Source organism: Eublepharis macularius, chromosome 1 (assembly GCF_028583425.1).
Source record: "Eublepharis macularius isolate TG4126 chromosome 1, MPM_Emac_v1.0, whole genome shotgun sequence".
Lineage (NCBI taxonomy): Eukaryota > Metazoa > Chordata > Lepidosauria > Squamata > Eublepharidae > Eublepharis > Eublepharis macularius.
In genome coordinates, this window is record NC_072790.1 from 14,231,862 (window position 1) to 14,256,378 (window position 24,517).

Sequence of the window (24,517 nt, forward strand, 5' to 3'; positions counted from 1 at the left end):
GTCTGGGCGAGGTAACAAGTAAAATTAGCCCGAATCCAGGAGAGAGAGTCCTTTCACAACTGAAGATATAACACATGCCAATTCCTGTGGTATGAATTTTGGGAACAATGGGTAGATCTGAATCAGGGATCCCAAGCTGTCACAGAACACAGCAGCCAGATTGCATTAAGGGTCGGTGATTGCATCCCATCTGCCAGACAATACAGGGAGAGGTGCCTTTGTCTTCCAGACTGGTGGGGCTTGATTTCATTAGTCCTGCTTTGCAGTTTCTCCTGCAAAAAGTCTTTTTCTTCAAAAGCACATTCAGGCTGGGAGTGGGGGTGTGCAGGTAAAAATGGGGAGGGATGGCAACAGGGCAAGGAAAGGGAAGAGGACATGGTAGGGGAGGAGAAATGAGATTGCCCCCCCCCCAAGGCTTTGTGGGTCCTCAACTTGTATTATTTATTCTCCTACCCTTCCTTCAAGGAGCTCAGGGCAGAGTACATCCTTCACCCCTCCTTATTTTATCCCCACAATAACTCAGCAAGTAGGTTAGGGTGAGAGAAAATGGCTAGACACAGTAGGGATTTGAACCAGTCTCTCAGATAAACCACCTCTGATATACCAGATATACTATGTCTGATATACTACCTCTTACATCACACTTATTCCCTGTACGAGAGCCAGCCCAGGGTCTGAGATAAACTGGTGGCAAAAAGCCTGCAGTGAGAATAATGGCATTCCTAGCAACTGCCCATCCCCAACATGAAATTCCAAAGTCAAACTACCTGCTTCCCTTCTGACATACTTGGAGAACTTCTTTTGGTACTGAATCCAGCATTTAATTCTTGTGCAGAAGCACTGCAGGTAAAACTGTGTAATCCACAGGGCTCATTTCGAGGGGGAATGCGCAGGAATGCAGTTGCGGCAGTTCCCCAAAGAGGTCACATGTCAGGTGGCCCTGCCCACCTGACTCGCGGCCATTTTGGGCCCGTTTCGTCCTGGATTGGGGCCGAAATGGCCCAGACTGGGCCTCCAACGGGTGGTGGATCACTCTCCTGTTCAGCAGCGGCCTGATCCTGACCATTCTGGGCCCCTTTTCGGCCTTTTTCAGCCCCTTTTTGGCCATTTTGGGCCCAATTTCGGCCCTGAATGGCCAGGATTGGGTCCAAAGCAGCCAGGATAGGTGATGTCATGGGGTGTGGCATAAGCAAATCAGTTATACTAATGACACATTTTCAGTGATGTCAAGGGGCGTGACATATGCTAATGAGTTATGCTAATGAATTCCTCCAGCCCTTTTTCTACGAAATGACCCCTGGTAATCCACATATTGTTGCTGGCGACTGTGTTGTACATCTTAATGCGATCATTTTTATCCATTTGGGTTGATCTGTTTTATCTTGTCATTATTGTATTTATGGTTTTTGCGAGCTGCTCCACGTGCTTCTTTTATGAAGCCAGATGGAAATACTTGAAGCAAAACTGCAGAACATGCAGGGATATAGGAAAGACAGACACCCTGCAGGACTCGGCGTTCAGTTCAGTTACACACACTTGTACTTACTAAGGGGCTGTGAGGAAGGCCTCACTGAAGAGGCAGGTTTTGAGCAATGCGAAAGAAGGAGTGGGTGGATTATATTTTCACTTGCAGTAGCAAAGGCGGACTATAAATAAATAACGGTAACAACAACAGTGTGCTTATATACCGCCATTCTGGACAGATTAGCGCTGTCAGCTGGTCACCTGTCATACCCAACAAGATCCTGTGTATGGTTTGTGCTCTAATGTTATGTGTATAGCTACGAGCTGATGTTATTTCTTGACTATGATGTGAAAGTATGCAAGGGAGGGGCTGTCTCTTCTGTTATCTGTGTGTTCCCTTAACCTCCTCTCTCCTTAACCTGGGAAGAGATGCTTGCATGGACACTCACAGCCTTGAGGCTTCTCATATATCAACTTTGCTCTACCCACCTAAATGCTTCCTTTTGAATATAGCTGACCGTTACCTTAAAGGGGCGGGGAATTGAGAATTCACCCACGCTTAGAATCCTATATATGTCTTGTGATTGTAGGGAAACGTCATTCCTGTCAATCTGTAAGGATCTGCCAGGTAACTCTCATTGACTTCACTGAATAAGTTAAAGAACTTTATTGATAAGCTACCAGTGTCTGTGTCTTTCTCCATTCTTGCCAGGAATGACGTTCCTCTACAAGCACATGACATATATAGGATGCTAAGCACGGGTGAATTCCCATGGGTGGAAACTCACATGAGTGGCTCCTCTAAACCGTATTTCTAGGTCTAATCCACCTTCCAAGGAAGGATTTTTTAAATTAAAATTTTGGTTACACTATTTAAAAGGAACAAAGGAAAAAAACTTCTGAATACTAGCGCTACAAGGCAACATAGAGCCAGTGTTTTTGTTGACCATCCACAGCAACTGGTAGGGCACTGTGTGCAACAGTATGTTAGACTAGATCCAGACAGACATCTTTTATGTTCTTTATATACCCCGTGCCCAATAAAAGTTGGCACAGTCTTAGAATCATAGGGTTGGAAGGGACCTCTAGGGTCTAGTCCAACCCTCTGCACAATGCAGGAAATTCACAAATACCCCCCACCCCCCCACACACACACACAGACCCTTACTCCATGCCCACAAGATGGTAAAACACCATCAGGATCCCTAGCCAAACTGGCCTGAGGAAAACTGCTACCTGACCTCAATGCGGCAATCGGCCTTACCCTGGGCATGTAAGAAGGACTATGAAAACCAAGCACTGATGCAACCTCTTCCGCTCTCCCCCTCACAATCTGCCCAAGTTCACAGAATCAGTATTGCTGTCAGATGGCCATCTAGCCTCTGCTTAAAAACCTCTAAAGAAGGAGCGCCCACCACCTCCCGAGGAAGCCTGTTCCACTGAGGGACCACTCTGTCAGGAAGTTCTTCCTTATGTTTAGCCAAAAGCTCTTTTGATTGGTTCTGGTCTGAGATTCTGGGGCAGTGGAAAACAACTCTGCACCATCCTCTATATGATAGCCCTTCAAGTACTTGAAGATAGTCACCTCTTAGTCTTGCAGAATTTAAATATTTGAGCTTGTCTTTTTAGCTTTCAGGTAGGAAAGGCATTTTAACAAATTCTTGTGTGCTCCTTGAAAAACCCACACTACCTTCCTATTAACTACTAAGCAGAAATAAATCAAATTCATATCACATTTAAAAATGAACATTCACCATGTGGAGATGTGCCCTGCACCCAACACACACCACTATTTTGGCTTGTTAGCAAAATTCTCGGAGCTATATAAAGATTCTAGTTTCCATAGAAACTGTTGTCTGTAACTTCAGGATGTTAAATATCAATGTTAACTCGAATCTCTATTTGCTAACTGCGTATACACTATAATTTCTAGCTCTTCAGCACTGAAGCTTTAGGTCATGATCCCCAGTTTTGTCTTGCTGCTATCTCAAACCCACCTTCTGTGCCATTCTGCAAGATTTACTTTTGGGTGACGGGGATAGCAGAGGAAAGGGGGATGTTGGTGCTATATATACACTCTTAAGGAGGTTCCTCAGAAGATAGAGAACTGGGCTGGGCACATCCAAGTGGGCATCCCTGCTGAAAACAAAGGCCCTGCAGCTGCGTAAGAATGCACGCACAAAGCCATTACATTAAAGCCTGTGTGATACATGCAGAACTTATGGATATCCAAGACGATGGGGCAGGAAAAAAAACAGAGAACACTTTGCCGGCATAGCAGAAGGTTTTGCTCATTCTTATTCTGATGTCTGTGTATATTAAACAGGGAAGATTCAACTAGACAAATGCAACATGTTGTCAAGCTACATGCTGTTTTCTTCTGCCAACTCATATAGAGCTAAATGGATGTCTTCCAAGCTCACTATCAAGTCAGGAAATCCCCTCTGCTGCCCCCACTCCCAGTTCCCCAACATAGAGCTAAACGGCTCAATCACAGCACAAGCTCTGTGCGGGGGGGGGGGGGGCAGTATATCTGACACTTACAGGTCGGTTTAGTGAGTGATGTTAAAGTAGCTTCAATGAAGGGGCCAGTTTTAAAAGCCAAGTCCATTCCAAACAACAGAATGTTTTTGTAAAGCTAGAAATAAAATTTTCTAAAAACACCTTTCAGCATTATTGTTATTATTATTACTGTTACTATTGTTTCACGTATTTAAAACAGTATTGCGCTTACCGTAACTGTTGTTCATTGATGTCTTCTATGCAGGTACATATGGGACTGCGCATGCGCAGGCCTGCCAATACAGAAAGGTTTTAAAGCTAAAATCTGCTAGGAGGTGCTCGTCTACCCAATGCGCATGCATGGCGTTTCCCGGCGAACACGCCACTGGGAGGCAGCGCCCCCTCCACCCTCAGTTCTCTGGAGTCGCTGGCCTAAGGTTAATATAGATCAGGCACAGTGGGGGCACAAAGGAAGGTATGTGTGCCTGTACAGAAGATGTCAATGACCAGTTACAGTAAGAGCAACTCTTGTTTTCATTGTCCATCTTCTGTGCAGTCCCACATGGGAAATTAGCAAGCTTCTTACCTGGAGGTGGGTGTGCTCTTATTGAAAGAGGGAGTAAAGCACCACCTGTCCCACTGCTGCCTCTTTTCTCTCCATCGCGCCCAGGGCATAATGCTTCGTGAAGGTGTCTGTAGACGACCAGGGCGCAGGTCTGCAGATATCATGGAGAGGAACTCTTCTCATCCAAGCTGCCGAAGAAGTCTGAGATCTCGTCGAGCGTGCTTTCACTTCCAACCGGCAAGGTAAGTGTGCTGCATAGCATTCCTTAATTGTAAGTGTAACCCATCTAGCTACAGACTGAGGTGTAGCCCCTCTACCTTTCGTAGGCTCAGCATAACAAACGAACAGTCGCCTGTCCTTTCTAAATGATAGTGTACAATTTAGGTAGAACAATAACACCCTGTGTACATCAAGAGTGTGCGGTGCCTTTTCTGAATCACTGGAAGGGGATAGAAAAAACACAGGAAGCACGACGTCTTGAGATAGGTGGAAAGTCGTAGCAACTTTAGGTGTGAATCTAGCACATGGACAAAGTACCACCTTTCCCTGATGTACTTTGAGAAAGGGAGGGTCGGATCCGAGAGCCGCCATTTCATGCATCCTTCTAGTGGATGTAATGGCCACTAGAAAAGAAACTGTCAGAGAGAAAAATTTCAGAGAGCAACTAGCTAGGGACTCAAAAAGGAGGGGACATAAGCTTGGCTAACACCAATTGAAGCGACCACTGAGGTACAATTTCCTTGACTGGTGGAAAGAGATTCTGTAACCCTCTAAGAAATAACTTAGAAATGTGGTGAGAAAAAACTGTCTTCCCATCTATTCTGGGGTGGAAAGCAGAAATGGCTGCTAAATATACCTTAACTGATGAACTGGATAGGCCCTCATCTTTGAGTTCTAGTAAGAACTCTAACATTTGTGATAGCGTGCATTCAAAAGGATCTAACCCTAAGGGTCAGCCTCCCAGGTGGAGCACAGTCAGCCAGAGAGAGCAAGTGCAGGAGCCCTCACCCCGCAACAGGCCCAGGTGCCTGGGACCAACCAGGCAGTCCACACTAGGGGGTCAGGATGGCAAGGCACAAGAAGGAGGGTCTCAACAAACATTATGCACTTCCCCTAAGCACTCCAGACAGACAGAATGGCTGTCCATTCTGGTCACTGTAGTGGCACAAGTAGTCCAACATTTAAATAAAGCTTCATCAGCCATTTTAACACTTATCTCTTCTCCTTTCACTTTTAGAATGAAGTGAACGAAAAAAGTGTGAACCTTCCTAGTCGGTGGCAAAGAACAAACTGTGGGTGGAGGGGGCGCCACCTCCCAGTGGCATGTTTGGTGGGAAACGCCACACATGCACATTGAGTAGGCAAGCGCACCTAGCGGATTTTAGCTTTAAAGCCTTGCCACATCGGCTGGCTTGCACATGGCAGTCCCATGTGGGGCTGCACAGAAGACAGACAATGAATTTATGGATCATCTTTCTCAGCTTTTGCCTTAGAGACACAAAAAGCCCAAATCTAACTCTGTTTTTGAAAGCTGTCAAGATTTCCACTTATGGCATAATTGCAGGAGCGGATCCTTTTGGAAAATCAAATGTTATGACATTCACAGTCCCCTGACATTTGGCCAACACAGCTTCTTCTATGACTACTTAAAACCAGTTTGTAATCCTAGACACAAACAGCATTTTAAGCTTAGAAAGCTCAACTCACCTCCTCTAAAAATCTTATTTGTTAATATTAATCAGTGCTAATTAAAAATGGTTCATATACAAGCACCAATCATATGTTTTACGTGAAAAGTAGATTGCTTTTGCTGCTTTTCGTCTGTTTGCACAGTGAGGGGGGAGAGAAAATGGACCCCCCCAAAATCAACACAAGAAGTGTTATTAGGAGGAGTGCTTCGTGACATCTGACAAGAAACAGTACCAGCAAGGGCAACTTCCTGTGATGAGAAGAAGGCTTCCTAGTTTTGTTGACCTGGTGGATACTTTCAGAATTCTGAGAACAGGGAACGAATGTCACCACAAAATGGCTGCCATGGATGGCTAGTTCCAATCACAAGACACTGAGGAACATCCTCCTGTTACGAAGCCAGTTGTTTCTCATTTTTCCTGCTCCACTGTGGTGGAGGAAAGCCAGGACTGGCTCTTTGCTTTGGGAAAGCAGCAAAAGGCTCCAGGAAACCCATCAGCAGGCTTCACTGTGCCCAAAGTGCCACTCTGGGGATCAGTGGTTTAGGATTTTAAGTTGTGAATAAGTTCCTGCTAGGGTTTCCCCCCCTATTTATACACCTGCTAACCATTCCTAACAGTTCATGGCTTCATTCTTACCAAGGTGCATCTGGCCCGCACCACTGCAGGCGGTAAACAGGAACTCGCATAATCAAGCTCTCCTCAGGAAAACTCTGTGTATGGAAAACGAGTGCATCATGGAGAAGGCTAAGTCAAAGACCCTGCTGTTTGCATGAGAGTTGCAGGCAGTCAGAGTAGACAATGTCAACCTCAACAGGCCAATGATCTTGGTATAAAGCAGTTTCATGTGTTCAACACATGACAGCGCCTTATAATACATCATAACTAATGCTCTATAGCCCAGGTGAGCCTGATCTTAGCAGATCTCAGAAGCTAAGCAGGGTTGACCTTGGTTAGTAATTGGATGGGAGACCTCCAATAAAGATCAGGGTTGCAAATTTTACAGCAAGCCAAACACTGAGGGAAAATTTTTACAAGATTTTTTTTGATTGGTACATCACATCCAAAGATATTGGAAAAAAGGATAAGAAATATGTAGGGTCATGATAGAAATATAAGTAAGCAGCCGGCTCCTTTTTTCATATATGGTGGACATGTAAAAAAAATTGAAAATTTGAAAAGACATACATGCTGAGATTCAGAAGATTTTAAAAAAATGATTTTTCTATGAAACCCTAGACTGTGTTGTTGGGAATAATACCGGATAATGTTGACAGCAAATGGAAAGAATATCTAACCTGGGAAAATTGGAAAGACAAAATATCAGAATATGTGGTGATGACGGCAAAACTGACGAGCTATATAAATAGAAAGCCAATTAAAGAATCTGAAGAGAAACGGGGAAACTCTTTTGCATACAATGGATAGAATTTAGATGATGTTATCGCTCTGTAAATTTGAATATGATTACATGCTGATAAGTTTCATATGTTGATTGTAAGATAATTAGTTAAATAAAGGTAACTGGTAGAATACAACGTATGATAGATAATATTGAAATACTGGTAAAAGTCAACATTGTTATTGTTAAGAAATATATAAGTAAAAGGTAATGACAAAATAAGGGAAATAAGGACTTTTTTATTTTCTAAGATAAGGAGTAGAAATAGGTTTGAAATCACAATATTATTTTAACACTCTTAAAGGTTGTTGGCTACTTCCACACATGTTGGATAATCCACTTTCAATACTCTTTAGTGAACATTTGAAACTGATTTTCCATGTGTGGAACAAAAAATCCACTTCAAAAGGATTGCGAAAGTGCATTGAAAGTGCATTATTCAACGTGTGTGAAAATGGCCATAATGATTAGTTGTATTAAGGATCAGCATTGTTATTGTTATAAAAAGGTAATGATGAGATAGGGGTAATAATGGAATAATCAGGTTTTTTTTATTTTTTCAAGACAAGGAGTAGAAATAGGTTTGAATTCTGCATGTGTTGTTTCTTTGAAAATATATACACTAAACAGTTTTAATTATTATTCTAACACCTATAAAGGTTATGATTTTGTACTCTGTACTTTAATAATCCTTGTTGCACGCAGCTTTATATTTGTTTTTCTTGTTCCCTTCTTTCATCCCTCTTTTTTTTGTATTCCCTTTTTGTTATAATGAAATAAAATATTTTTTTAAAAAAACCAGGGTTGCAGAGGCAGGCAATGGCAAACCACCTCGGTTAATCTCTGGCTATGAAAACCCTACCAGGGGCTGCCATAAGTCCACTATGACTTGAGGGCACTCTCCACCACCACCAAGGATATACAGACATATAAAAAGCACAATCTGGGAGGAGGGCCAAACACACCCTTCAATTAAAGTTGCTTGTGCCTGATTATCCAAGTATAATTCTAACTATAACTTTTATACAACTTAGTGAAACAAAACCCCACTGAGCAAAGAGTTTAGACAAAGCAGCATTTTCCATTCAGGAACATTTCTCTCTCAAAAATTTGCAGCTTTAAAAAAAAAAAGAACATTCTATCCATTGTTAATGTTCTCGTTCTATTCATCATGAAGCCAGAAATCATAAAACAACTACTTTGATATTTACCTGCATGTCATAAACCACTGCTGAGGGCTTTCAGTTGCAACACAGCCTTTAGAAAGCTTTCGGTACTCAAAAGGGCTCTCAAAAAAAGACCCTTAAAATGCTTTTCAGAAAGCAATTACTTAGAAATAGAATATATTCAGGCCCTGCAGAGAAGCCTGTTCCATGGTTATGTGAACCTACATACACAACTGGAGATTTTACAGGTTCGCTACCCAACATGGGCAAAAAACACTCCCCCAAGTTGCTTCTCGGGGCCGGGGTGGGGGGGCTAGAGCTATGCCTCCTCCTCCCGCATCACAGTCCCAATCCAAATCAGCCTCTGCAGCGCTCAGGTAAGTAAGTTCCCACAACTACTGTGCAGGGAAAGTGTATTGAATACGGGCAACCCTTACCCAACTGGTGGCCAAATGTCATGCAGTCTGGCCCTCACTGAAGGGGGGTCAACCTGTATTTCGGCTCCCCCACTTCGGAACATGGAAGAGGTGGGCTGAGGTGGAATGTGCCTCTTTAAAATCAGTCTTTTGCCAAGAAAACTTGCTTATCAAAAAGATCAGGTTAGAATTCTTCCATTAGGCCATCCAATGATCTCTCTGGAGGGAATTTTTTTATAGAGGCTCTTTCTATCATCCCAGCATCCGTCTGCAGGCTGAAGGGGTACAGCCTAGGCAACAGATGTCCGTGTCAGTGAAAACCAGAACTTTGTTTCAACAATAACATCAATTGCTTGCACAAACAGACTACTAAAAATAGACAATGTATAATAGGTCAAGCACATTTGTGCCTACTCTGTCATGTTTATAATGTATATGGTAATTATTCATGCATGTACTGATTAATAAATTTGAAGCAGAAGTACACTTGAAAAATCCACACACTTTTATGAACAAGTAACCATTCCATTGGTCCTGTTAGATAGTTTTTAAAAAACTTCCTATCTAATAAAAGCAAAGCAAGAGTTTCACTGTCTCTGGAAAGTTTTTGCTTGGTTGATGTGGTTTTTGGTTGTTTTTGGTTGTTTCTTCATTCAATTAAAAACTTTACTGAAGGTAGCACCATAACATCTGGAATGTAAATGAAATATTTACCTACCTTAGGAGCTCTGGCATGTTTCCCAAACCTGGCATCTTTAACAATGCTGACATCTAACAGCTCTGTCTCCTGCAACTGAATGAAGGAAAATACAGCTCTTAACTGCTTTTGCAGTAGATGAAATGCAAATATAGCATATACTGTGGAATTTCTAATATCAAGTAGAGTTATGAATTTGGACATTTACTAATCAAGTAACTGAATGAGCCTTTGGTTCTGTCTATTATTCTGGTGTCTCACACTCTGGCTTAAAGTTCTCAGAAATCAAAGAAAGAGGAACTGACTTGGCATATAATGTAACTGAGACTTTCCCCAGCCACCCAAGTTACACAGAAGATTGACCAGGTCTGCCTTTCCAAATACTTACAGCCAATCACATTGCTCACTGGGAGTGTGCGTAATGGGGGGGAAACAAGCCAGAACTACACACAGAACACACTGATTCAGCTTCTTAAAGCAGCTTCTAGAATATTTTGGTTTGCGCCGTCCAGCAGCAGAAAGGGGTGCACTGGGCTTGCTTGATTTCCTGAACAGTGCCAATCATATCTCAAAGGGAGAGAGACTTTATGTTATTAATTAACTCTGTTGGCGGGAAGGGAGAATGAGACTAATGCTTGCGGTGTGAGTGCACCTTCCCACCCACCCTCCACCTTGTAGCTATCCAAGAAAGGGGTCTCTCTCCCTGCCAATTCAGTCTTCCCAAGGGGAGACTCCCTCCCACCCCACCCCTCCCTCCCCCTTTACCCACCAAATAACTATGTATACTTTTTTCAGAAAGAGAGAGGGAGGTTTGGAGGAAGTGGGCTTAGACTGGAGTAACTCTGCTTAGGATTGCACTGTTAGTTTTAAAAGTGAGATGTTGCTTTCCCTCCTCTTACCAACTTTTACTGCTAACGACACTTGTACGAGAACAGGTAAAAAGAGGGCTTGGATGGGATTGTGTACCCAAGCACAAAAATGCTTGTTAAAGTTGAAATATTTACAGTTTAACAATACTATCACCCTTAAAAAAAACCCTCTTTCTTTTAAGGCATTAAACAGTGAGATTGTTACTTTTAGCTTAGTTTTGGAAGGAAAAAAACAGCCTATTACTATTACTGAACAAAGCATTAACACAAGGGTAAAACAACCTACACTTAAAGAGAGAGCTCTGAGTTATATACTTTACACTTAAATAAATTAACAACGTTTTATGATGCTAGAAATAAGAAGCCTTTACTCTTAAACCTTGAGGTTCTTTTTTTGTGATTGTATCTGCAATATTTGTAAAGAGAAGGTAAGCAATGGTTGTGAAGAACCAAACACCAATAATAGCTCTGTAACAAGCAATTCTAGGCACTAGCGATATTTTATACACTATGACTTTTTATATTAAGAACTAAACTCATAAAATTATGTCAGTTAACTGCCAGGGATTAAATAACAAAATCAAGGCCAAGAGAATAATGGCAATGTTCAGGAATAATGTTCAGGAAACACACCTGAAGAAGACAACAATGCCAGTTCTACGATCAAGCTGGTTCAGCCAGCAATATTAATCCCCCGGTTCATCTAATTCTACAGGAGTGGGAATTTTATTTTCAAGGGAGACTTGTTTTCCTCTGATTCCCTAATAGATCGAGAAAGCAGGTTTTTGTTTTTAAAAGGGGGTCTAGAACAAGACACTATCACATTAGCATCTATTTATGTTCCAAATCAGAATCAGCTGCAATTTATTGAAAACACCCTAACTAATCTCAGTTCCTTTGCAGAAGGGGAAATTATCTTAGCCGGAGACTTTGACTAAATTATGAACTACGACTCAGGTCAAACCCAGAAGTGACAAGGCCACCAGAAACTGAAAAAAGGAACCTCAGAATGATCAAACATAATGTCCAGGTCAGGCCTTTAAGATATTTGGCATCACCAAAACCCGCTGGTAAGAGATTAAACTTATTATTCAACCCTACACAATACCTACACAAGGACTGACTACATATTCTTATCTCCTGGATTAAGTGGTCAAACCCTCTTCTCAAACATTGGCGACAAGTTGTGGACAGATCATGCCTGGACAGGGTGCACATTTACAACAAATAATACTAGACAAATTCAGCCAAATTGGAAATTAAATAAAGCATTCTTATTCAATAAGCAAATTTCTTCAGAACTCTTTTCAAATATTAAACAATATTTTGAGACTAATTCACACTGTGGTGCTCCCCAAATTTATGTCTGGGATGCCATGAAAGCAGTACTTAGGGGCAAAATCATCTCTGTTGCCTCCTATCATAAAAAACAAAAGGAAAAACTTAGGAATGAAACCATATATAAAATAAGAAAATTGGAAGATGAACATAAAAGGACTGAGATCTATTGTAAATCAGTAACTAACTCAGGGCACCTTCCCTCGGCCACTCAAACAGGCAGTTATCCGTCTGCTAATTAAAAAGCCATCTCTAGACAAAGCTGATGTGGCCAATTATCATCCAGTCTCTAATCTGCCCTTTCTGGGCAAAGCGATTGAAAGAGCAGTAGCTGACCAACTCCAGATCTACTTGAAAAACTCTAGCACTCTAGACCCCTTCCAGTCAGGATTTGGACCAGGGCATGGGACAGAGATGGCACTAGTAGCGTTAGTGGACGTCTAAATATAGACAGGGGCCACACCTCCTTATTGTTCCTCCTGGATCTGTCTGCAGCCTTTGACACAGTAGACCACGCCATCCTGTTGAGGAGTTTAGAAACAGAAGTGGGCATCAAAGGATGTGCCTTGGACTGGTTTAAATCGTTTCTTATGGAACGGACTCAAAGGGTTGCCATTGGAGTTTAGCTATCTCCAGAATGGGAATTATCGTGTGGGGTCCCGCTGGGCGCAATCTTATCTCCCATGTTATTCAACCTCTATGTAAAACCTTTAGGAGAACTCATTTGCAGCTATGCAGTTGGATGTCATCAATATGCAGATGATACCCAACTCTATATCTCGCTATTCAGGTCCCCACAGGATCCAGTAGAAATCTTAGATCGCTGCCTGACAGCCATAGTAAAATGGCTGAAAAATAACGAATTGAAATTGAACTCAGACAAGACTAAAGTGATGCTTGTTGGGAAGTCAGAGATCTTGAAAAACATTGTACTCCCCACCTTCGATGGAGTTCGTTTGACCCTTGCAGACTCGGTTAAGAGCCTAGGGGTTATACTGGATCCAGCGCTACTATTAGAAAAACAAGTTAAGGCAGCTGCAAAAAACGCTTACTACAATCTCACTCTAGCCTGGAAAATGGCTTCTTATCTCGAGATGGCCGACCTGGCCACCTGGATCCATGCTATGGTAACATCAAAAGTTGACTATTGTAATGCATTATACATTGGTCTCCCATCTAAGTTAACTAGGAGGCTGCAATTGGTGCAAAATGCTGAGGCTCGACTATTATCAGGAGCGAGCAGGAGCTTGAACATCACTCCCATCCTACAGTCACTCCATTGGCTACCTATCAGTTACCGTGCCCAGTTCAAGGTAATGGTTATTATAGACAAAGCCCTTCATGGCCTTGGTCCAGCATACCTACAGGACCACCTCTCTCCCTATGTCCCTATGTCACAGGCTTTCTCTAGGGACCACTACCCTATGAACCTTAAGAGGAGCCACAAAACTCATTTCCAGTACAAAAATCATCCACAATTTGAACCTAGCAGCTATCTTGTTCTCACATTGTTCCTTTAAATTCTGACCCTTACTATATTCTAATAAGCTGAAACACCTCTGAAGGAGGTATACAGACTCCAGGCAGGTGTTTCTCCTTCACACTGCAAAGTTTCCTAAATTTAAAGAAGCATATAAGGTTGTCCTTCTTCACAACCTCGGCCGATTCCAGACAACTAACCAGAAGGCGCTTCATGCCGCCATGTTCTGGATCGCGACGGGGAAAACGCGAAATATCGCGTTTTCTCACACGAGTTTGGTGCGACGTCGCGCCAAACTCACGCGAGAAAACGCGATATTACGCGTTTTCCCCGTCGCGATCCGGAACATGGCGGCATGAAGCGCCTTCCGGTTAATCGTCTGGAATCGGCCCTCTTGTTGTGATTCTTCTGATATGCAGGGCTTTTTTTCAGCTGAAACGTGGTGGAACGGAGTTCCAGAACCTCTTGAAAATGGTCACATGGCCAGTGGACCCGCCCCCTGATCTCCAGACAGAGGGGAGTTGAGATTGCCCTCCACGCCGCTGCTCCCCTCTGTCTAGAGAGCAGGGGGCGGAGCCACCAGCCATGTGATCATTTTCTCCGAGGGCCACCCACTGAGTTCCACCACCTCTTTTCCCAGAAAAAAAGCCCTGGTGATATGGAACACTATTCCATCACTCGTGCCCCAACCCCCACTTGCAATCAGGAGTGTGACACTACTCCAGTGAAACTGAGGCCCCAATCATGAAAAGAATATGAGGGAGTGGAGAGAGAGAGCATGAGCCTGCTATCAGGCCTGCATTGAGCTAACAGCAAGTGAAATCTTAGACAACCTAAAACATGCATCTGGGAAAAGTACACAACTCTTTCGCCTGTGCTGTCAAGAAAGGGACAGGCAAGGATTAACACACACATGCATTCCTAGGCACACATTCTTATAAATCAATGTGCTTCTTAACCAATTAGAGCACTGCTTTACAAGAACAGGGCAAACAACTTTAATGAGACTTGGCACCAACTGCAGTGTTTCTCTTGCATATCTTATTTGTATTTAGAGCAAATAAGCTACACTAATTACCTATATTAGCATAAAAAGATGCTCAGTTCCATAAACAGTGCCAATGCTGGATTGTTATAGAATATCACAGCACATTAGATTTAAACACCTCTGATCTTTGGAGAATTATCGAATTAATGAGAAATACATGTATCTGCATAAGGTCTCCCCAATGAGTCATCTTTCTCTTAGCATAACCCTATGATTTTTTTTAAAGTGCAACTGATACATAATATCTGAGTGCAGTTCTTAAAATGAATCGTCAGACAGATTTTCAATAGGACCATAACAAGCTCTTAGAAGCTGCTTCCACACACGTTGGATAATGCACTTCCAATCCTCTTTAGTGATCGATTGGAACTGGGTTTTTGTGTGTGAAACAAAAAATCCACTTCCAAAGGGCTGTTAAAGTGCATTGAAAGTGCATTATCCTATGTGTGTGGAAATGGCCATACACACAACTGAGTAGCAATAACCCTTGTCTCTATGCCGGTGTTAGGCAAACCCAGCGTGCATGCTGAGGGCAGGGCACCAGACCATTTTGCTTGTCGCCCAGGACAAGAACTTCACCGAAGGGGCAGAGGCGATGGCAGCACTGCTGAGGCAGGAAAAGGCAACAGGTGTTGCTTATGCCCGTCTTCACCTCCCAGACCTGCAGAGCTACCAGCTGAACTCAAGGTTTGGCTTGCATTTGGACAAACAGGCTGCGATTGATGTGAAAGGCTTCTATCTGAAAATGTTCAGATCATTGTCCGTGATGACTCACTGTTAAATTTGCTTTCCAGTTTTACGTAGGGCAAACATTCTGAAAGAATAAGGGAAAGTTTTCTATATAGACTTGAAAGCAAGGAACAAGTAGAGCAATCTGATGGTAAAACTCGCATTTCCAGGCAGACTGTACACCCAAGATCCTTAGAGAACTAAACCAGTAACTGGTACTAATTTCAATACATGCCCAGTTCAATCTAAGGAAGAGTATGCACCACCCATATTTTGATAACAGATGACGGCCGAAAACAGTGTCACAAAAGAGCAAAATTTTGGTAGAAAGCTATTTTATTTAACAATGCTTCTTATTACTAAGAAAAAATTAAACAAATAATTTCAAAACCTCATTTTGAAGCAAGGTCCTAGAAAGCATGGAGCTCTCTCTTATACAGGCAGCCAATGGTTGAATCCCTTCTCCAACCATCATTTAAGAATTCAGAACTATTCCTAAGTAGAGATGGGCACGAACCAAAATACGAACCAAAATTAAGCACAAACCAGGCCAGTTCGTGGTTCGCAAACCAGCGATTCGTCAGATCCGCCAAACTTTAGGCTGGTACATTTGGTTTGTTTTTTTATTTGTCACTGCAGACATCCTGGTGACAATCAATCAGTTTCCTAGGCAACAGGGGATGGACTTCCTATAGACCTCCTGCTGACCCGGAAGTGATTATTTTCTGAGCTGGATGTGCTGTTTTCATGAACCAAACGAGCCGTTCCATGGGGCAGGTTCATGAAAGTTCATGGTTCATGAAATCTGACGAACCACGAACTACATGGTTTGGTTTTTTGTTTGTTTGTGCCCATCTCTATTCATAAGTAACTTTCAAACCCTGCCTGCAGAGGTCCATTAGTGGCTATTAGTGGCTATTAGCCACAGGAGATAGATGGTATTCTCTTTGTGGGGAGGTGGTGCTCTGTTGTCTTGGTGCTGGAAGGAAGGCAGTGGGAGGGCTTCTGGTGTCCTGGCCTCACTGACAGTCCTTTAGATGGCACTGGATTTCTAGCCACTGTGTGTGACAGAATGTTGGACTGGATGGGCCACTGGCCTGATCCAACATGGCTTTGCTTATGTTCTTATGTTCTTATGAGACCAATCTAGTACCAAGGGGGGAGGCAGGTAGGTGTAAAAGTGTGTGCATTCTCTACTTTTATTCTTTCTTGCCATTTTTACGAATATTCAGCTTTCTACCCTTTGGAATGCCATGTATATTTTCCATTTGTCTTTTTATAATAAATAACTTTTACATTTTCATTGTCAAACTGCCTTCACCCTCTGCCTACCTGCACTGCATTTTGGTTACACCTACCAGGCAATTCATCTCTAGATACTGGACTGCTTTTCTTCCGTACAGAGAGAGAATGTAACACAGCATTCTAGGCACTGTAAGAGCTCAAAAGCATTCCTTAAACTTAAGGAGGGGCAGCATATGGTTACTTCAAAAAAGAAAAGAAAAGACTGTGGACTTAGGACGGCCCACCTGGCAATGCAGGAATTTGCTGTTAGAAAGCACTCTTTATAGCCCAAGAGTGCTTCTTCCCATGTAGCCTTTTAAGAAATGCATATTCTACTAACACACAAAGGGAGAGGTTTCTCCACCTCCAATTAGCAAGCACAACACGTAAAAACAATTTTGAATCCTTAAAAGAGATGCTCTTGGTGGGGTACTTGTAGGCTGCAGGTTTTTGCTTCTCATACTAAGTACTTTTTAAATTTGGAATGGAAACCAGCCTTAGGACACAATGAAAAGGCAGGGTATAAGTGTCATGTTCTTATAAATACCTTTCCAGATCCAGGAAGCAGAATAACATAAGATGAAATTTTATTAACTATTTATATAACTTAAAAATCAGTATTACAGGGAGCAGAGCTAACCAGCTGCTTAGGATTGCCAGCCTCCAGGTGGTGGCTTGAGATCTTCCAGAATTACAATTCATCTCCAAACACCAGAGCAGTTCCCCTGGGGAAAAATGGCTGCTTTGGAGGGTGGGCTCTATACCATTATATTCTGCTGAGGCCCCTTCCCAAACCCCACCTTCTTCAGGCTCCACCCCTGTAATCTCCAGGAATTTCCCAGCCAGGAGCTGGTAACCCTACCAGTGCTTTCGCCATCTCCTCACTTATTCTGCTTACCCTCTAGGTTTATCATGGGTATCGCCACCAACCTGGGCCAATTCCACACGGCTTACCTGAAGCCGGAACGTTGTGGGATGTTGCGGAACATGCCAGCAAAAACGCTAAAGATCGTGTTTTCTCATGCGAGTTTTGCGCAATGTTGCACAAAACTCACGCAAGAAAACGCGATCTTCCGCAGTTTTGCCAGCATGTTCCACAACGTCCTGGCTTCAAGTAAGCCATGCAGAATTGGCCCTGAAGTCACAGTGTCCTCACAATAAACACTTAATTTTTTTTTAAAATCAGCACCCGCCTCCCTTGACAACACACAGCCCTGCCCTCTTAAGCTATGAGTTCTTCCAGTGTTCATTAGAGAATTCTGACTTATACATGCAGCAGAACAAGAGGGCACACAAGGGGTGTCTTACTTCATATTGCTAGTGTGGGTGGGGAGAGATCACACATTTAACAAAAGCTTCCTTGTGTTAAAAAAAATAGTGTAATGTTTAGCTGTTCGTGGATTGTAATAAACTATGGAATGGAATGGATAAAAAATCAACAAATAAATAATTGGCACATTGTGGAGAAAGTTCTTTGCCCAGCTTGCAGTGCAAGATGTCCCACTGACAGAAAACTATTTGGTATACCGAAATGTCTGGTATACCTTGCAGCCTGAAGTGAGAAAGTCCCTTCAAGTTCCTTGATTTCTGACTAGGGTTGCCAAGCCCAGGGTGGGAAATTCCTGGAGATTTTGGGGGTGGAGCCTGGAGAGGGTGGGTTTTGAGTAAGGGAGGGGCCTCACTGGGGTATAATTCCATAGAGTTCACCCTTCAAAGCAGCCATTTTCTCCAGGGGAACTGATCTCTGTTGCCTGCAGATCGGTTGTAATGCCAGGAGATCTCCAGCTATTACCTGGAGGCTGGCAACCCTACTTCTGACCTATCTTTACCACCTTATTCTTTTGCATGTGTAGACCACCCTCTGTATTTATTCAAGAGCAGTTTTATGTACTGCCTGATCAATCATATATTTTAAACACCAAAGGAAGAAAAGCAGGGTGAAAAAGAAACCTATTTTTCAATAAGCCATTTTTTAAAAAGACATCCTTTCAATGCCTTTTCTTTTAAATTCAGCATTTTCCTGGCTTTCGAGTGGCAGCAATTAGCTAAAAAGAAAAATCCAGTATGGTCAAATCTATGGAATAATCTTAGCCTCTCTAAAACAGCATCCCAAAAATAATGTTAATGAACAGATCCACACTTAAAGAATTAGACATCACGCTCTGAGTACAACGCATTAATAAGGATGCCAGCATGTCCACTGTTGCTCCTGTAGCTGGCAAGAGAAAAAAAAATCACAGCACAACAGCATTATGTCACTTCAAGGAAAACCCAGAAGTGATGTCACTCTGCTCTAAGAATCATGGGAAACTCTATGGTAAACCAAGAGTGACATCACTCCATTTGCTGATGGCACCCTCTATGTTCCTGTCCCCCAACCGCATCCCCGGTTTCCCACTTGCTAGCAGCCCTAGGAAATAAGCCACTCATTTCTAGACACAGAAAGTGTTTGTCTAAACTCTATGTTGGTTCCTCACATTCTTAGATATAAGCAACAGAGTCTCTCTTCTTCACCCTCTTCTCTGGTCCAAAATGTTAGATTGGGATCCGGGAGACCCAAGTTTGAATCTCCACTCCGCTATGGAAGCTTGTTGAGGAGACCTTGGGCCAGCTTAACATACCTTTCAGGATTGCTGAGAGGGTAAAATGGAGAAGGGGGAGGTTGTATATGCCACCCTGGACAAAGGGCAGGATAAGAATATATTGAATAAGTACATCTTTTTTTCTTTCTTAGCATTTCCCTTTCAGTGTAATATGCTTCTCTACTCCTGGGGAAGACAGTGCAGGAGGGAGGATGAAGATGGAACACTTTTTTTTGTACTGTGTATCCTTGTATGGAAAAAAAACCCTTTAAAAACCAACAATGTTTGCCAACACAACCATATGTCTGGGAAACTGCTACAGTTTATGACCACAAAGTCACCTTCAAGCCCTACAAACCTGCACTAAACTTGGGGTATGCAGAAGAAAATTAAAAAGAAAGCTGGCAACTGCAAAGGAGCCAGACCAATTATTTGCACGTAAAGGACAGCAGAAATACAAAATTAGATGAATGTTCAACGAGCCAGCTCAAGCGTCTACAGGATACTTTCTGGAAGCCCAATTTTTTGTGCTGTAGATACGTCCTGTTACATAAAATGATAAAACACTGAATTGCAAAATACTGTTTTTAAAATAAACCCCTCCACTGTGTGCCACCGCAGCATCAACAAAAAGCAAGAGCGAAGCTGTCCTTTCTGCCTCTCCTGATTCCGCAACTGCCTGCAGGCCTTCCCTGCCCATGCGGCCAGCAGAAACTCGCAATATCCTGCACCCCCTGGAAAACTCTACCACAGAAGAGCAAAATTACATCAAGCAAAGTAAATCCATGGGGGGGGGTGTTCCCTCTGGGGGGTCAAGGCTAAGAACAGCAGTAGAAAACTTAAATTGCATGCAGAAGGTCTTAAATTCATTTCCTAGAACCGCCCAGGGGCCAAAGCAGCGGGGCTGGAAAACATCACTGTTTGAAATCTTAAAGAGCTGCACTCATCCAGAAAATACTGACTTCGATGAAACCAATTACGGGGCTCTGAAGAGGTGCATAATGTCCATATTTTTATTGAGATTATCGTGGGGAGCAGCACAGCTCAGACAGAGAAGAAAAACTTTTTATGCCCACTGTTTTACGCAGCGACCACTGAGGTACGATCTTAGCAACTGGTGAGAACATGTTATGTAACCCTTTAAGGAACAACTTAGATGTATAGTGTGAAAAAAACTGTTTTCTTATCTACAGGCAAGTGAAATGCAGATAGAACCATTAAATACACTCTGATCGAAGATATGGAAAGTACTGCACGCTTCAGGCTCAATAAGTACTCCAGAATGGAGACTGGTGGACAAGTGTAAAAGTTGAGCTCCCCCTACTTTTGGCCCAGTTTACAAATTTATCCCATTTATGGGCTTATGACAATCTAGTATTAGGCTTCCTCGCATTTATTTGATTTTAGCTACTCCCTAAGGTAGACTCTGTACTGTAGAATTAACAGGCCATCGTCGGTTTGAGTCTGGGTATGTCACAATACTTCACATCCTGGTATAAAAGGAGATCTGACATCGATGGAAGGTGCTGGTAACTGCCCTTGGCCATCAGAAAAAACCTGTGGAACCATGTCTGACGTGGCCAAAGAAGTGCCACCATTTGGTCTGTCTGCTTGCATTGTATGAGCTATCAATGGTACGGGTGGAAAGGCATAAAACAGGCATCCTGACCACGTCATCTGGAAGGCATCTCCCAGAGATCTTGGGTCCGTTCCCCCTCTGCAGCAGAACAATGGAGCTTTTTCCATTTTCTCTCATTGCAAATAGGTCTATGTCTGGGACGCCCCATTCTTGAAAGATCAGAAGGGGAGCAAGCAGCAATGCCCATCCCCCACCTTCACCCAGCTGGGATCAGGAGCGGAGCAGGTGACAATGCCTGTCCCCCGCCTTCACCCAGCTGTGATCAGGAGGGGAGCAGGCGGCTATGCCCATCCCTGACTTCATCCAGCTGGGATCAAGACCAGAGCAGGTGGCAATGCCCACCACCACCCCGCCATCACCCAGTTAGGATCAGGAGTACACCAGGGGGCAATACCCACCCCCGCCTTCACCCAGCTGGGATCAGGAGTGGAGCAAGTAGCAATGTCTGCTCCTCCCTTCACCCAGTTGGGATAAGGAGCGGAGAAGGCAGCAATGCCCGTCCCCCTTCAACCCCTGGAATCAGGTGGGGAGCAGGTGGCAATGCCTGCCCTCACTTCACTCAGCTGGGATCAAGAGCAGAGCAGGTGGCAATGTCTGCCCCCTCTGTCACCTGGCCAGGATCAGGTGTGGAGCAGGCAGCAATGCCCATCCCCTTCGCCCGGCTGGAATCAGATGCAGAGCAAGAGGCAATGCCCACTCCCCCTTCAACTGGATGGGATCAGGAGGAGAGCAGGTGGCAATGTCTGCCCCCTTAACCTGGCCTGGATGAGGCACAGAGCAGGTGGCAATGGCCACCACCCTTTCACATGGCCAGGATCAGGCATGGAGCAGTGGCAATGCCCACCCCCTGCCTTCACCAGCCAGGATCAGGACCAGAGCAGGTGACAATACCCACCCCCTGCCTTCACTCAGCAGGGATCAGGAGCAGAACAGATGGCAATGCCCACTCCGCCCTTCACCCAGCTGGGATCAGGAGTGGAGAAGGTAACAATAGCTGCCACCTATCTTCACCCAGCTGGAATCAGGCGTGGAGCAGGAGGCAATGCCCGCTCCCACTTTACTCAACTGGGATTGGAGTAGAGCAGGTGGCAATGCCCCCCTGCTTTCACCCAGCTGGGATCAGGCACTGAGCAAGTGGCAATGCGTGCCCCTCTTTCACCCAGCCGGCATCAGAAGAAGAGCAGGCGGCAATGCTCCCCCTGCTTTCACCCAGCCAGGATCTGGCACAGAGCAGGCAGCAATGCCCGCCCCCCCTTCACCCAGTCATTGTCAGGCGTGGAGCATACTGCAATGCCTGCCTCCCTTCAGCTTGCCAGGATCAGGCGCAGAGCAGGCGACAATGCCCATCCTCTCTTTACCCAGCCGTGATCAGGAGTGGTGGAAAAACCACGGGCGGCCCTGGAACAATTGTTGCGAAGAAACCACACAATACCAGGACACCACTATAACGAATGTACATATATTCCTGTCCACATGTAAAAGTGCAAAGTGCAAAGTGCGATGTGTTCAAATATACAATACAGAAATACACAGTATAATCATATACAGCACATATGTTATTCAAACAAGTCTTTACAGTCCGTATAGTTTCTTGCTTTCATTTAAAGTGATCAGGAGTGGAGCAGGTGGCAACGTCTGTCCCCCCTTCACCTGGCCAGGATCAGAAGCAGAGCAGGTGGCAATGCCCTTCCCCTGCCTTCACCAGCTGGGATCATGAGTGTTACATGAAGAAATGCCTGCCTACCCCCTTCATCTGGTGCAGAGCAGGAGTTAATGCCCTCCCATCCTTCACCCTATCAGGATCAGGTGCGTAGCAAATGGCAATGCCCGCCTGACACCTTCACCTGGCAAGGATCAGGAGCGGAGCAAGATGCAATACCCACCCCCTTTCAACTGGCCTGGATCAGTCACGGAGAAGGAGGGAATGCCCACACGCCCAGCCTCCCCTTTCTAGAGCCCGTTGTATTTTTTCCCACAACGGGCTTTGTTGCTAGTAAATAAATAATGTTTCAACTGAGTCATGCCACCTGAGCTATGCCCAAAATGCAAATACTGGAATCAAACATCTAAGGCATACTAATCTAGTAAACTATAAGTAACCAACGCTGCCAGCCAAGTCTGCCTCTTTCTGACTTAACTTTTTATTTTTGTAACATCTGCTTAATGAAGGGCTCATTTGAACTAGAAAGCGTACACAATATTGTGTGTCATTTCTGTTAACTGACTGCTGTAAAGAAATCACTGCTAACGTTGCAAGGTTCTGTGCCCAGATAGAACATTATTACTTCTTTTAGAAATTTTAATTAAGAATTTAATGGTTTTATCCATTTTAGCACACTGCTGTACTTAATTTGTAGATAATGTGTAAATTTAAAATTAATGCACTTATTCTTGTTGTATCTTACAGTTAACCTAGATACAAATGCTCATCTTGGATTGTTCTAATAAGAATAGTAACATATTGGACAGTATCAACAATAGTAAGTCGTTATCAAAGAAAGACACAAACAAGACAGTATAATTTTATGGGATAAGGCTGCTATAGTTATTATATCTATTATGAGGAAATATTTATATATACACAACTTCTAACTATTAATGTATATTGGTATCATATTTTAATCATATATTGATTATATAGTTTTAAACCATATTTTAGGGTAATGCACTTTTCTGCTTCTGTGTTATGCTGGGCCGTTTCCAGATGGCTTACCTGCCTCCGGAACGTTGCGCCATCTTGCGAGGAAAACGCAAAATATCGCGTTTTCTTGCGCGAGTTTGGCACGATGTCGCGCAAAACTCGCGCGAGAAAACGCGATATTTTGTGTTTTCCCCGCAAGATGGTGCAACGTTCCGGAGGCAGGTAAGCCATCTGGAAACGGCCCTGGTCTTTGAATGTAATAAACTGCAACTGACTCATTTCTGTTGGGCCTAACAAAGATGTATTATTACATGGCTTTGGTTTCTTGTTCTGGATTTTGTGTGGGCCAGTATGGCTGTTCACAACTTTTTTGAGATTGGGGGAGATTGCAACTAACCTCTCTAAATATTATTACAGAAGAATGAAAATGCATCTGTATTTCACTCCAGCTTTCCTTTCTCCCTCACTACTATAATTTATAAAGCATCTCCAGGGAATTATGTCTCCCATGGAAAGTGAAATTCTCATTAAATTTAACTGACAGTTGCTGTGAAGTTGTGTTAACCAAATTTAGAGATTCTTTATTTTATACTGAATGCGCTAACCTGAAAAACCTTGTGGGCTAAATGCTCTTTCCTCCCACCTCAGGTGTTCTTGTTTCACTGTTCATGTCAACTTCATAAAATAAAGGAACACACACACAGACCTCAGTTTAAAGTTTAACGTAAGCCAAATAACACAAGGTGACCCCTATTAACAGTACTGATTTCCATAGTTGTCGTGTTTCAGGATCCTGGCTTTCGTTACAAGCTTTCAGCCTACGTACATTGTTAATTCCCACTCTTCATTCTATGCCTAACATTTAGCGCTCCCTCCTCCATGCGCAGCACAATTCCACGACGAGGCTTTTCAGATAATTATACAGCAGCATTTAAGAACATACAAGACGCCGTTCAAAAGAACTTTGTCCAACTGATACACAATCAAATAAGCTCTTCAACAAGTCA

General features: G+C 43.4%; 1 protein-coding gene across 1 annotated transcript in view; it reads right to left on the minus strand.

Annotated features, from left to right (window-relative positions):
* Positions 1–24,517, minus strand: part of PLCB1 (phospholipase C beta 1) — a 698,812-nt gene that overhangs the window by 529,272 nt on the left and 145,023 nt on the right. The window contains exon 3 of the mRNA XM_054975035.1: positions 9,922–9,996. Within this exon, the coding sequence (XP_054831010.1) occupies positions 9,922–9,996 (75 nt within the window). The remainder of the gene's footprint in view (positions 1–9,921; positions 9,997–24,517) is intronic.